This window comes from Nestor notabilis, unplaced genomic scaffold, assembly GCF_000696875.1.
Source record: "Nestor notabilis isolate BGI_N333 unplaced genomic scaffold, ASM69687v1 scaffold21747, whole genome shotgun sequence".
NCBI lineage: Eukaryota > Metazoa > Chordata > Aves > Psittaciformes > Psittacidae > Nestor > Nestor notabilis.
Genome location: NW_009938081.1, coordinates 21,401 through 35,529, shown reverse-complemented (window position 1 = coordinate 35,529; position 14,129 = coordinate 21,401). Strand labels below are relative to the sequence as shown.

Here is a 14,129-nt window from a genome sequence, read left to right as displayed (position 1 = left end):
TAGCAGCGCTCCGGCCGTGATGCGGTGTGTTAAGAATTTGTTTTCATCGTTATTTATTAAAACCTCGTCGCAGTGTCGGGCAGCCGCCCCTGGCTGTAGTGCGGGAGATGGGGCTTGCGCCCTCAGTTTCCTTACGGTTAATCCATGAGGAGAGAGCCTGCCTTGTGTTTTATTTCTTGTCCAGATTCTGCTTGCAGGTTTGCACTGAGCAAAATTCTCAGTGATAAAAATCAAATTCTTTATCCCCACCATGGGAACTCGTGAGTCTCGGGTGCATCCGGGGAGCCCCTCGGGTTTCGGGACTGGGGGGTTCCGGGGCTCCTGGCTTTGCCTGTGCCTCCGCAGAGGTTCCCCGGGTGTTCTGGGGGCTCTGCAATCCCTGCTCACCCCAGAGACTGGTGTTGGCTCTCAGAGCTTTGCGATGGTTGGAACTCCAGGTTGGAGCGGTGGGGCTTGCTGTTTGCATCAGATGTCCGCAGATGTGGTACTGTTTATGCTGGTTTAAGCTGATGTGGTAAGAAAAGGTAATTTTCTTTTATAGTAAGTGTTGATTCCTGTTGAAAGCGAGATGGTGGTGCCACCCTGCTCTTGGGAAAGAGGGAGGAGTTATTCCCTCAGCTTCTTCGCATTTTGATTACTGAAGTTCAGGTGTATTTCTGACCCCCCTTTGCTGCTTGATGCATTTTGCTTGCCTTTGCAGTTCTTTCATGTTGCATGTTACGAACACATTCTGTGTCCTTGCTGGTTACCCTGCGCTGGACTTGCAGGTTTGTCGCTGCCAAATCTGGCAGTGGCACAATGTTAAACAAACAAATGTCCACGCTCAGGTGATGTCATGGGTTAAAATCATTCTTCAGGTTGGCAAAAACAACCTTTGGAATCTGGTATGGGCTGAGAGAGTCCTGTTGAATGTAATTAATTCTGCTGGTGGTTAAAACTGAGAACAGCCTAAAAACAAGGGCAGGTGTTACTTAGTTTAATTACATGTCCTTTGTGTGGCTCAGCCAAGGTGTTGCGTTAGGGAGGGTAAGAGGCAGCACCAGCTTCATGTCGTTAGTGCTCTAAGTGGTGTCTCCCAGCACCTGCAGCCCTGAGAGCCCCAAAGGCTGCAGAACATCCCCCTCTGCTTCAGCCCATCACAGTCCTGCCAGGGCAGAGAGAGCTGCTGACATCCAGAGACCTGCAGGAGAGTCCAGGTTAGCAGAACGTGGGGAGGGGTGTGCTGAGACTTCATCCATGCATCCTGTCCTGCAGGAAAGGAAAACATTCTGTCATCCTCTGGGAGTGTGCACGTGCTCTTGTGGTGGAGTTCTTGGTTATTCCCAGAACATCACTTTCGTATTTATTTGTTGAATTGAAGCGGGATGAGGCACTGGGGAGGAATGGGTGAGAATCCCAGCAGCGGTCAGGAGGTTGGCAGAAGTCAGCAGCAGGCGGGGGGGTCACACTGCTGATGTGGGGATTGCTGCTGGGCAGAGGAAGCTGGTTTGCAGCTACTGCAGGAAGAACCGCAGCCATGGGACCAGTTTGGGCTCTGCAGAGAGCAGAGTCCTGGTTCGTAACCAGCAGCAGCGATGCCCCGAGCCTGGGGTGGGACAGCCTGTCCTGATTGTGCTGCCCTGGAAAAGCTGGCAGAGGATGGGCTGTGATTTGCTCCCATCTGTGACTGCTAAAATCCTTCTCCCATCTGATGCTGCAAATCAGTTTGAGGGAGTTGTCCACTTTGTTCTCAGCCAGAACAAAACCTAATCCCCGGGCTGGACACAGATTTAAATTCTGCCGATGCTGCATGTGGATCTCAGGGGCTGTTCCACTGTGTGTGTGCATTCAGGACCCCTGCAGCGGGTGTGTGCTGGTGAGGGAGTGAGGCCTGCCCTAAAGACCCTCTTCCCAGCTGGTCAGAGCACAGATCTGTCAGCAATTGCAAAGCTGAATGCAGGGAACGTTTCCTGACCAGGAGATGTGTCACAGAGTCAAACGTGTAACTGGGGAGATCAGATCCCTCTGTCAGCAGGGAGGCATTCATGTTGCAAAGGCTGACTGCAGCTGGTGTTAATGGGACGACTTCAGCTTAAGGTCTGGACTTCCATCTGAATTCCCCCATCTGCTTGTGCTCTCAGGGTGGAACAGTAAGAGATTTAAGAAAGGCTCTTTAATTTCTTCCCTGTGTTTCAGTGTTAGGTTTGGTGTCTGCTCCATCCCTCTGAGGCTCCCCAGCCAGGTTCCTTGTTTGTTTCTGTCTCTCCCTCCAAAATATCAGGAAAATTCTCATCATCAAACCACAGAAGCAGCAGCTGGGTGGTTTCAGGCAGGTGAGGTTCTGTAATGAAAACTGATGGGGTTGTCCCTTTGTGGGCTTGTCTTCACAAGAAAGCAATTCTGGAGTAAGAGTGTATGAGTTTAAACACACAAGACCTATTCCAGAAGAAGTCTGTGTAGACAGGCCCTACATCTTCACCTTCCTTGTAGCCTCAGCAGAGCATCTTTGTTCTTGAAAGAACATTGAGCCTGGACTCGGGGCAGTGTGCGTGGTGCTGCTGCTGCAGAGGGTTGGTTGCTGCCTCCATTGATCCAAATCCAGCGTGGAGTCTGGTGAGGAGCAAATGGATTGTCCCTCCAGGCTTGTTCCTCTGCGGTCCACAAGCTCGTGGTTGGATGAGGTGTGCTGTCACAGCCTGGTAAACCTTGATGTCCCTAATTTTGGATGCTCTGGAGGAAGCAGGCGGAGGGGGATGGCATCCCTTCACATGGAAATGTTTTATGGCTTTCATTATTTAGAACAACAATCCTCTGTCATTGCTCTTGGGCAGTAAACCTCTTCTTTAATAACGAGAGACTGGCTGCCTCTCTGCAGGACTCTCCAGGTCAGCGCCGGTAGCAGTTATTTCTCTTTAGAACTAATGTGGTCTTTTATGAGATTTCCCCCCTCCTTCATTTCAGCTGAACTTCAGGCAAGTAGAAAGGGATTGAAATAAGGCCCGTGGCAAAAAGAAGTGAACGTGCTGTTTGGAAAGAGGGTTTCCTGCTGTGAGATTTCTCTGGGCAGCTGCCTGTTCCCACCATATTAAAACAAAAGTGTAGGAACTGAATCTGACCAGCTCACGTAAGCTGGGATGGGACCTGGAACACACAACGAATTATTAGAGCAGGAGAGTGGATGGCCCCAGGGGCAGTGTTTGAAAAGTGGTGGTAGAGAGATGAATTTGAACAAAGTACCTCTGTCATCTTGGAAGTGTATGTACACAATAAACAAATGATGTTCCAGGTGAGTTTGCCTGTTAGGATTTTGGATGGTTAAGGAAGAACACGAGTTTACAAAGGCTCTGGTACCTCTGTTGTCGTGGGTGCTGCTCCCTGCCCACGCTGGGTGAAGGCAGGGCTGAGGAGTATCCACCTCCTGCTTGTATTGCTGCTTCTGCCCAGGGGGTTGTCACATCGTGTGTGTAATATTTCTGCACTTCTTCATCAGTGAGTGGAATTGCTGGGGGTTTTTTTAGTACTTGCCAGCCCTTGCCCAGTAAATCATCTTTGGATGACACCCTCCACATCTTTTTTTGGCCTGATGTAGTACAGTTCTTGCTCAGTGTAACACAAACACAGCGGGTTCATGTTTTCCCTGCCCAAAGCGGGGCAACACTGAGTGGTCCTTCCAGTAACCAGAGTGCCCTCGGAGTCGGAGAAGCAGCTTATGGCCTTAGCAAGGCCTTTTCTTACTGTTAATACAAAAGGAAGTCTGTGGGAGCTGCGACAGGGACTTGCAAACATCTTCCAGTAAATGGCCTCCTGCTGCAAATGTCATGTTGTTACCAAAGGACATGAGGAAGGCGCTCTCCTCTACAAGAGGGTATGAAAATGAAAGGACTGTGTGTCCTTTGAAGACTGGTGGTGTGTGGCCCTTCCTGTGCTCCGGGATGTCTGCATACCCCCTGCGCTGCCATGGGTTAAGTGCTGTAGCATCAGGGCCGGCTCTGGGGTGCTGGGGAGAGGACGGGACCAGTCACCCTGTGAGGATGCTCTGCAGAGACAGCTCTCATCCTGCTCCGCCGGGGCTGCCTCTGGCACATCCCTTCTGCTGGGATTTCAAACCAGAGTCTCTAATTAATGACATCTCCCCATTTAGCTCTTGATACACAGACAGATGCTGAGCCTTTTAGGGCTGATTGGAGACCTGCAGCGCTCCCTCTGTACAGCGCAGCATCTGGTGAAAAATGGTTCTGTTGCTGACCTGGGTTGGATTTGATCGTTCAGGAGTAAGAGACGTCGTGGGAGCGGGTCCTGCCGAGGCAGGAACCTGACAAACAACCTCCTGCCTAAGGAAAGTCCCGTTAATTTTAGGATTCCCAGAGGCATATGTCAGAGTATGGAAGGATATAAATACGCATTTGCTGAATCTGGTGAGAACATAATATGTCCTGAGAAGCTCTCCCTTGGTAATTCTTCATCTTGCACATCCGCACTCCCACCCGGGGCCTTGCAGCTGCAGGAGTTTTACATGAAAAATAAACTTGTTTTCTTTTAATTTTAACAAGAATTCTTAGGCCAGCACGAAGCAGTCCAGCTCAGCGATGTACGTCTTTGTGTTTCAGTGTGTAGCTCCGCACTTGTGGGTTTCGTTTATCCGTGTTTATATTTGTCCACACGAGAATGCAAGTCTCAGCTTGTTGACTTCTCTAATTTCGTATTTCAAATATGGAAATAAGATTTACTCCAAATGCCTTGATTCTGGGCTTGGTGAGCAGGCTGCATTGTCAATTCTTGAGCTGCTGGGTCTTAGTTCTGCTCTCTGTGTCCAAAGGTAACTTGATCTGTCTGCCTGTATTAGAGTTAATTTCCAGTATCATTCAGAGGGAAGGAATATGGACCCTTTTCTGTGAAAATAGTGGAAAATTGCCACAAAGTACTGGGAAACGACTGTGCTCAGTTCCTAGAGATCAATTTATTCACCATAGAGATCTGGGGTGGGTGTGCAGTTGAGAGAATCACTAATGGGATGGAGAGCCTTCTGCTTCAAAGGCACCGCTCCTGCTCCAGCACTGGGCTGTGCTAACCCAGGCTTTTAGCATCCATGGGCTGGGGGCTGTCCCCCAGAGGATGATTGTGGTGTCTGGGCTGGTTTCCTGCAGATGCCCTCGCAGGTACCACCACGACTGGTCCTGGCTGTGGCCTCTCTGGATGCAGGGAGGTGCCTGGAGACTGTGCTGTGCTGGCACCCTTGGGCAGCATGTCCCCAGGCTGGTTATCCTGTGGTGCTGCCGCAGGAGCTGTGGCTCTCCAAGCCATCCATTTAGCATGCTCAGCTGGAGAACCCAGCTGCAGGCTGATCCATTATCACCTGGGGGCTCATCCACTGCATGAATCTTAATGGCAAATCTAGAGCAGCACCTGTTTATCTTCTGCTGCTGTTTATCTTAGCATCCCCTTTGGCTGGTCTCTAGGTTCAGCCTGGCGTGTGATCCCCCGGAAGCTATGAATTTTGCATGTGCTATTGACATTTCTCGGTGGTTTGGTCAGCTTTATTCTGGAGAACGACAGAATTCAACACACACAAAGCAGACTGAGAATATATTGGGAGCATCGTTGTTTCCCTCACAAAAACATGCTGAGAATCTCTCAAACTCCTCTAACTCGTGTCCTTCTGCGCCTTTGAAGAAGACGTTGTGCTCTCTGTGTAGACAGAGGGACACGTGGTCTCTTTGGAAGACCCTAAAGTGCTTAACAGAGGATTTAAAGGTCAGAGTTACCAGGATCAGAGCTTTGTGAGCTGGCTGGAGTAGGAACATTTTACATGGTGGAGGCAGCTGCTCCTGTTGCTCTCAAGTTATTTTTCTCTTGCCACTCTCTGGTTTTGCTGTTTTCCCTGCGAGTACCTAGCTCTGTTTTTCCCCCTAAGCCTCCTGGTTTTGCTTTAAGAGTTATAGCACCATTGATTGTATTGGCTGTCTCAAAAATGGTGTGCTGCTTGCTGTCTGTGGGCTCCCTGCTGCTAAATGCTGCCAGTGGGACTCCGGAGCATTTAGATCAATCGATAGGGCTATCATGGCCTTATTTTCCACACTGTCCCCATCCCAGGTGTGTAACACACGAGCCTTTGGCTTGTTGGTTGCAGAGTGTGGATCCAGATAGCAGCTGCAGCAGCGAGAGGGATGAGTGAGCTGTGGTGGGGAGAAAGGTTCCTGTTCATGGGAATTGCCACTGCTCCGGCAGTGCCATTCTCTGGGCACACTCTGCAGGCAGGAGGTGAACGTGGGTCTGGGGTTTTACAAGGGCTAAAGTCACTAATTCCTCCCCATTTACAGGTAACTTCTTTCTGTCAGTAGGGTCTGGGTGCTGTGAAACACCAAGATACACAGTAGGATGCTAATGGGATCCCCACAAGTGTGTAAACCTGCCCCAGCAGTCGGGTGCTGCAGACCCAACTGTGGGACTGGTGAGCACAGTGGTTCCTGCTCGGGCCAGCCACCTCCCTGATGTACTGCAGCCCACCTGGAAACAACGGGCATGACAGACATTTAGAGACCTGCTCAGCTGTGCAGAGCCCCACAGTCTGCACACCTCTGATAATGTAGTCCTGGCAGCATCAGGGCTTGGAAAAACAGCCTGGAATAGAACCTGCTCAGCAAATTATAAATGGGGCAGAGTAGCAGTCCCTGCTATTCTGGGCCCTCTGTTATCTCAGGGTAAAAAATTACCAGGAACATTCTGCAGTTGTTGCTAACAGATGGACTAAATAATTTCTGGGGAGGAAAGCATCCACTGATCCCGTTCCATTTTTCCCTTAGATCCCATCTAATGCCGAGGCTGAAAGAATCACGCTCCCACGAGTCTTTGCTCAGTCCCAGTAGTGCTGTTGAGGCTCTGGATCTCAGTATGGAGGAAGAAGTGGTCATCAAGCCGGTCCACAGTAGCATCCTGGGACAAGACTATTGCTTTGAGGTAAGGAGCCTTTCTGTCTGTCTGTTGACGGGGCTGGCTGGGGAGCCAGGTGTGGGCTCTTGCTGCTGTAAAACATTACTCCTCTAAACTGCTAAACAGAGGCCGTTTCATAGGCAGAAAATTACTCCCATCTTTCCAAAGGGGATCATATCCACAAAATCAGAGCAATAAGCTCTTTGCCTTGTACCCATTGTCACAGCAGAGCTTGTTGCCACCACCGGTGCTGAGCTACTTCAGGCTGTGTATTAGCAGAGCATAAATGTGTAGTTTATGTTCATACAGATATAAGAAAGTGCTAATCCCTACTCAGCGCTCACAAAGACATTATTCGTGGTCACAGAGCTAGTGTTCTGTTGTCAGTGGGAGTGTTGAGGACTTGGTCTAGCAAACTGAAGCTTCACTTGTTTGGGTAAATAGAAAAATCTGTGAGTATTTCAATTTTCTTTTAACATCTGCTGTGGCATGTGGTTGGGTCTGCGCTAGTGGGAGGTAGTAGGACACGTACAAACCAGTCTGTTGTTGGATAATTCAGTGTAGTATGTCTTGGGAATCATTTGTCCTGCATTGTGGATGGCAGAGTATTATTGCTTATGGCAGTGGCTGGGTATGGAACTGGGAAGTGGTTTTCTTACAGTAATAAGGTGGTCGATACTGTGAAGAGAAGGTTACCTCTTTGTACTTGGACACAAAGAGCAGATAAACAGTATATCCATGCTTGGATTGTGCTGCAGGGGTGGTGGCACTACAGGTTTCCCTTGGATGGGCAGTGCTGGGTGAAGACAGCCTTGTCCAAGAGGAGTCCGACTGGAGAGGTGAAGATTCTTTACTGACGTTAGCACACTTTGAAAGAAATGAATTAAAAGTTCCATCTCTGACAACATAGGCAGGTAACACACAAACAGTCGTGCAGAAACCAGCCCCGAACATCAACTCAGAAGTGGGCTGAGGTATAAATTCTCCAGTGCTGTTCATTCTCTGTAGAATTGAACAGCAGGTCAGGAGGAGAACAGTTTTGTAAATTATATGGCCTCTATTACATTCCACTCAAGAAAGATAAAATGAAGCTAGATGGAAAATAGATGTGACATCCATAATATGAGAGTTGTTTACCAATTCTGTTCAGCACACAAGAGCAGAGGAAGGGATATGAACGGTACTTGCAGAAAGTTGACTGAGAGGGAAATGGCACAAGTCGTGCACTTGTGAGGAGGAAGAAAATCTTTATTTTTAAGTGAGTTGGATAAAGAAGAGTCATACAGAAAAAAGAACATGTTAATTGCTGCTCTGCACATCCTGCAGAGGAAAGGAAGAATGCCAGAAAACAAAAGGGACATTGATTTGTAACTGACGGTTACTCATCAGCCAGCTCCAGCAGGAAGGACCGAGGTGGGAGCTAAATGTCATGTTGTGTTAATGTGTTGGTCTTTGATCTCCAGAGAGCCTCTTTCAAATCCAGAGTGAGGTCAGCACTGGAATGGGTTTGCAGATCTCCTGGATCCCTGGTGGGTGGCAGGCAGTGACCACCTCACTGCTTGAATGTTGCCTTCAGTTACCGTTATGTCCCAAGGGTCCTGTCGAAGGTTGGTGATCCCAAGTCCTTCAGCATTGCTTTATCTGAAAGTGCAGGCAAGGCTTGGTGAAAACTGCTGCCATCCTTCTGTGGAACAAGTAAAACCTGTGGTGGTTCCTGTGGCCTGCAACTGGGAAAGCTCTGCCTGAAGTCTGCATGAGTCTGAAAGGAAAACTGAAGCTGCAGAGTGTGGGAACACTGAAGAGTGTTCAGCTGATGGCCTGGAAAAGGAGCCGTCACCAAGAACTGTCGAGTAAGAAGGGCCTGGGGACAACAGGAACTGAGATAACTTTTTGCACAGGGAATTGGGAAGCTGCTGCCGGTTGGTAACTGTGCCTTGGCTCTGTGCTTTGAGGCTGTTGTGGATCTCTTCTCTAGGGAGATCTGCCAGGAATGGCCAAGTTTGCCATCTTAAATTGAGAAGTGAAGCATTGCTGTTGGGCAGCGCCAGCCTTACGCAGCTCCTCACCACGTTCCCTTCGCACGGGGGTGCTTGGGCAGTGGACAGCCTGGGAAGCTGCTCCCATCACCAGCTGGGGACTGTTAGGTCTCACTTGTGCGAGGCACAACGAGCCACAGCTCCTCCTCCTCCACCGAGCTGCAGCAGCCGCCTCATGGCTTGGAGAACAAGATGGCAAGATCCGAGGTGGCTGCAGATGGAGTCGCGCTGAGAGGGCAGGTTCAGAGCAGGAACTGGCAGTGCACCCAAAGGGAGACAAAGGCGAGAGGTGCCAAAGCCATCTGCAGTGGAACAAACCCAAGCGGCTCTGTTGGAGGCACTTGGCTGTATGGAGGTGCAGTGGGATTGTTTCTTTAGCTTGACTAACCTGCATTAAGACGTGCTAAAGCTGTTTGCTCAGCTGGGCTCTGCCGGGGTAAGGAGTCAGCAGTAATGCAGAGCTTTTCAACTGCATTTGGCTTTTCCTGCTTATTTAGTTATATGAAACTTGCTTTTCCCTGTCTCAGTAGTTGGCAGTTGGTATTTACTTGTTTTCTTGATTGATTTTTTTTTTTTTTTTTTTGGAAGTTACTCAGCAGCATCTTCTTTCTCCTTATAAGACTTCCCAGTCAGCATAACCAGCTAGTGCCAGTGCAAGTGCTAAATATACAGTGGGCATCTTAGCCCAGTGAAGCAGATTCGGAGTCCAGGCTCCCAGAGCCTATTCCTGGCTCAGCTATTTGTGGGGTCCTGATGACCTGGGCCAGGCAGAGGGATTAGGACTGAAAAGCTCTGTTCCTGCCTTGGCAGACCCAATTCTTGCCCTGTTGCACAGCTCGTGTCTGGGCTGTCGCAGGATATAGCAGGGGGATGCAGAGCAGCGGAAAGGAAAGCTGTAGTTGCTCTAATACAACTGGAACCATGTTGCCTCATCCTGGCCTTGCCGGAGCAAGGGAGAATTTAGCAGAGATAAATTTAGCTCCACTAAATTTAGTCCAGCTGTGCAAATGTTCACCAGCGCTCGCGTGGCCCCGAGCAGCCGACGCGGCTCTGCGGGGCTCGTTTGTCCTTCTGCACTTGGCCACAGTGACCAGCTTGAGCCTCAGCTTTTCCTTTTGAACACTGAGAGATGAGCAGCTTCAGTAACTCAGTTATCATCTGTTGTTACTCCTGCGAGATTCCTTCAAGTGGACTTCGAGGAACCCATCCTGGACCTAGGACGTTCTGTCTGACTTAAGAGATCACCCAAGCAAGGGCTGTGGATAGTGAATGTGAATTTAGAAATGAACGAGTTTTACTAATTGAGCTTATCCTTCACGTTAATAGTACTCTAGCATATCCAAAATCTTCATGAGACCAGAATACTCTCTTTACAAAGATAATATCTCATGAAGATCACTAATGCCATATGATGTTTAGGTCACGGCTCAAAGCTGGGATGTTATTTCAGATCTGGGGAAATTGATATTTTTGGTCACACGTGGTAGATATAACCTTCAACTCCCATCAGATCAAGAGGGCTTCATATCTGAGGATGTTCCTCATCTCTCACTGAAGTATGACAGTTACAGGGCTTTTAGGGTTTGAGTGATTAGTTAATTGGTAATTGTTTTGGTATTGAATAGTAAATTTTACCATGATAACTCAGTGATAATATGTTGATTTAAGTGTGGCAAGAAAATGTACCAGATATTCAGTGTAACAGAGAGCTGGTAAAAAAATGAGGTTTAATGAACAGATTCAATAAAAGGACAGCTAAATTGCATGCTTGTTTATTTGGATATGAATGCTCTATGCAGCTGTGGGATCTGTGTGTGTCACCAAGGAGAACTTCTCTTTAAGAGAGCATCTTTCAACAGCAATCAGAGAAGTCTTAATTCTCTTTCATGGTGGAGCTTCCAGGTTTCCTACCACCTTCCCTAGATCCAAGAGCATTGTTTTCAAATGCATTTGTACACCAAATTCCCATCAAAACAAAACAGCCGAACAAAAAGCTAGGTGAGAAATGACCTTTGAGGCAATGGACTGATGGTATAGTTTACTGGAAGCTGTATTGGACCTACTCCACCTTTATAAACTGATTTCTAAGCACTTGGTAGGGACTGAATTTTTGTGACCTTAGCATGTCAGTGGGAGGGTTTTCCCATGGTGGGGTACCAAAACCTGACCACAGCACGTGTGGGACAATGCAGCTGTACCAGGAGTGACAGGAGTTTGATGTTTTGGAATTGAACACAGATGGGTTTGAGTCATTTGCAGCTGAATTAAATGAGGTAAATAAGACAGGGCTCAAGTTGTCGATTGTTAGGCTCTTGTCTGAGGAACGGTTTGAAGCCTCAGGGAGCTATCTGGAGCAGTGCTCATTTGCTGTGCGCCTTCTGTGTTACTTCAGTGTAAGTTCTGGTCTTAAAAACCAGAAGCTAAGTGGTGCTTCTGGTGTGTTTGGGTTGGAAATTCGGTGTTCAGATGGTGCAGCACCACAGCAGAAGTGCATCAGCTGCGTGTTGCTCCTCTTTAGGTGTCATTCCCAGTCAAGAAAAGGATCAAGATGCAGAACTGCCATACCCTCCGGAAGAGCAAGGCGTAGGGGTCCCACACCATGGGCACAGTCTTGCAAGTGGTACATCTTCTGTGCCACCAGAAGTCCCTTTGAGAAGGGTCAGGGACAGAGGTTCACATGAGCATCCACAGCAGCGAACAGGAGGTGGAGCAGGCTGGATTTGTGATGGGAAGCTTTGGAGAAGCTGGAAATACACTGAATCATGAAGGGATGGTGAAAAGGTCATACTGCCGTGCCTGCTAATATGGAGTCGTCTTCGAAATGGAAGATAGGTTGTGCTCAGAAGAATATATACTTTAACAGGGGAGGGGATAAAAGCATGTGAGGACAGGGAGATGTGATACCCTGAAGAGAGTTTCTGGGGTATCAAGGGTAGGAAGATTTCTTGCATTTGCTGTGTAAAGACAAGGATGGGCTGCTGCTTATTTTGTCCTGGTTAGAAGATGTCTGTGTTCAAAGGCAGGATGCGTTCAACTCATCGTTGAGATTAGCTAATGACAAATCTTAGCAAGTGCCAGCTCTGCTGTAAGAACAGGTTAGGCTTCTGGGAGATACATGAAATTAAAGGAGATTGTGTCTCCCAGCAGCAGATAACCCAGTGTGCAGTGTGGGAGCACAAACACTCTGAAATGATAAAGTACTCAGAAATAATTCTGCAGGTTGAGACTGGTGGAAATGAAGCTCAAGGGGACTTATTTAAAGTACTGGCCAGGTCCATTTGGCCTGCATCAGAGATGTACATAAAGAATATTACTGGACATCACCAAAAGCAGTGAATGCAGAGACGGGCAGAGCTTGTGAAGGGCTTTGTGGGCAACACAGGGTTGTGGTACCATGGTCACGGGCTCTCAGCTTCCCAGCAGGGCCTGGAGGAGACAGTGGCTTGAGGAATATGTGTATGTGAGAAGATGCAGAGAACTATTGGCCTTTGAGACCTTGGCTCAGTAACTGATGTCAAGGAAGCTTGGTGTGGTGGATAGGAAGAAATGTTTGGTGCCTGTCATCCTGGGGCTGCTGGGCAGCAGTGGCTTTAGTGGGCTCTCAACGTAGTTGTTTCTGTGTGGTAGCAGGGATGTGATAAGGAACGAGGGGCATTTTCACCACTGGAAATGTCATTGCTATGAGCATTCTTCTTCAGAACATGGCTATGGAATCCCAATGGCCAGAGAAAGTCACAAAAACGCTGCAGAAAGACCCCTTGGAAGCATGAGAGGAGGGGTCAGCAGCACTTCACCACCCATCTCCAGGTCCAGGAGCCCCAGCCTGGGGCCCGAGTGTGGAATGCCTCTGGCTGGGGTGTGAGTGCTGCTTATACTGCTGCCAGGAGTGGGATGTATGTGCTTGTCCCCTTGCTCTTCACAGCATGGTCTTCAGAAGCAACAAGACACGAAGGGGGAAGGTGGGAAATCAGCCTTCCCAGGCCTGATGTTCTGCTGAAAACAAGGAATGGGTGGTTACTATCACAAGCTTTGGGCTGAATCTGGAGGAATGCCAAGTGGTTGCAATTTATCTTTAGTTCATGTAAAGATTTGTACTCTCAGTTGTGGAACTTGGTGGTTTAAAGTGTCACATGCGTGGGGCCTGTTTTCTACTGTTTTCTGATGTGGAAGAGGAGAACTAGTTGGAATTTGCTTCCATGATTATTTCTGTGACATGAGAGTTGCCCTGGTTTTCCGCCAGCCTTAGGGGCTGTTGCTTCGTGCTTGGGTAAAGCTGTTTGCTTAAAACAAAACATGTACTAAAGAAACCCACTAGCATCTTTCCTAACTCCCCCTCTCCCCGGATCGCAGCCTACAGTGTGCTGGTCAAGCCATAATCCTGTTCCTTTCCCTGTAGGTGACGACTTCATCAGGAAGTAAGTGCTTCTCGTGTCGTTCTGCAGCAGAGCGAGATAAATGGATGGAAAACCTGCGGCGTGCCGTGCACCCAAATAAGGTAGTGGCTTTGAGGAATTGCCTCTGTTAGAGTTCACTTCCTCATTATTACATTTTATAGCCCAGTGCATAGTAGCAGCAGGGGACATATTGTCATTACACAGTGAGTAAGTGTAACTGTGGGTCAGCCTTTTTCCATATTGCTTTCTCCCACAATTATATTTACAGACAAGTGCCAATTACTTCTTCCCCTCTTTTCTGAGCACTTGCTGCTTCAGCTGTTGCTGAGAATTGATCAGACCTGAAGAATCTTCAGTCTTGCTCTGTTACTGATGATACTTGCTGCATACATAGGACTTTCCACTTCTGGGAGCTCGGCAAGCTCTCAGGTAGCTGCCAGCAAAGTGACAAGTCTGAGCGGTCTGAAGAGTTCACAGAGCGCACTCCCTCACTCTGGTAGTACTTGTGGTGTCTGCTTTAGTGATGGAGAAACTCAGCTGCCACTCACAGCGAGTTCTCTGAGGCAATAGTGGAATCTACCTTCCCCTTCTCCAGTCACTTGAGTGGCAGAGTCATCCCCTTTGAGATCTAGAGAAACAAATCCTTCACTAGAACACAGGGACACCCAATATGCGGTTTTATGGCCCACTAAGACCAAGTACATCCTAAATTAAAATGCTTCTCCCTCTCTGCACTGAGTTGGGTAACGGAGATTGATCAGCTGCAGGATTTCACAGCTGATGAGCTCTATCA

General features: G+C 48.4%; 1 protein-coding gene across 1 annotated transcript in view; it reads left to right on the top strand.

Moving 5' to 3' along the window:
* Positions 1–6,783: 6,783 nt before the first annotated feature.
* Positions 6,784–14,129, top strand: part of LOC104409318 (disabled homolog 2-interacting protein-like) — a 28,619-nt gene continuing 21,273 nt past the window's right edge. The window contains 2 exon segments of the mRNA XM_010019153.1: positions 6,784–6,933; positions 13,339–13,437. Coding sequence (XP_010017455.1) covers positions 6,790–6,933; positions 13,339–13,437 — 243 coding nt within the window. The 5' untranslated portion in view covers positions 6,784–6,789.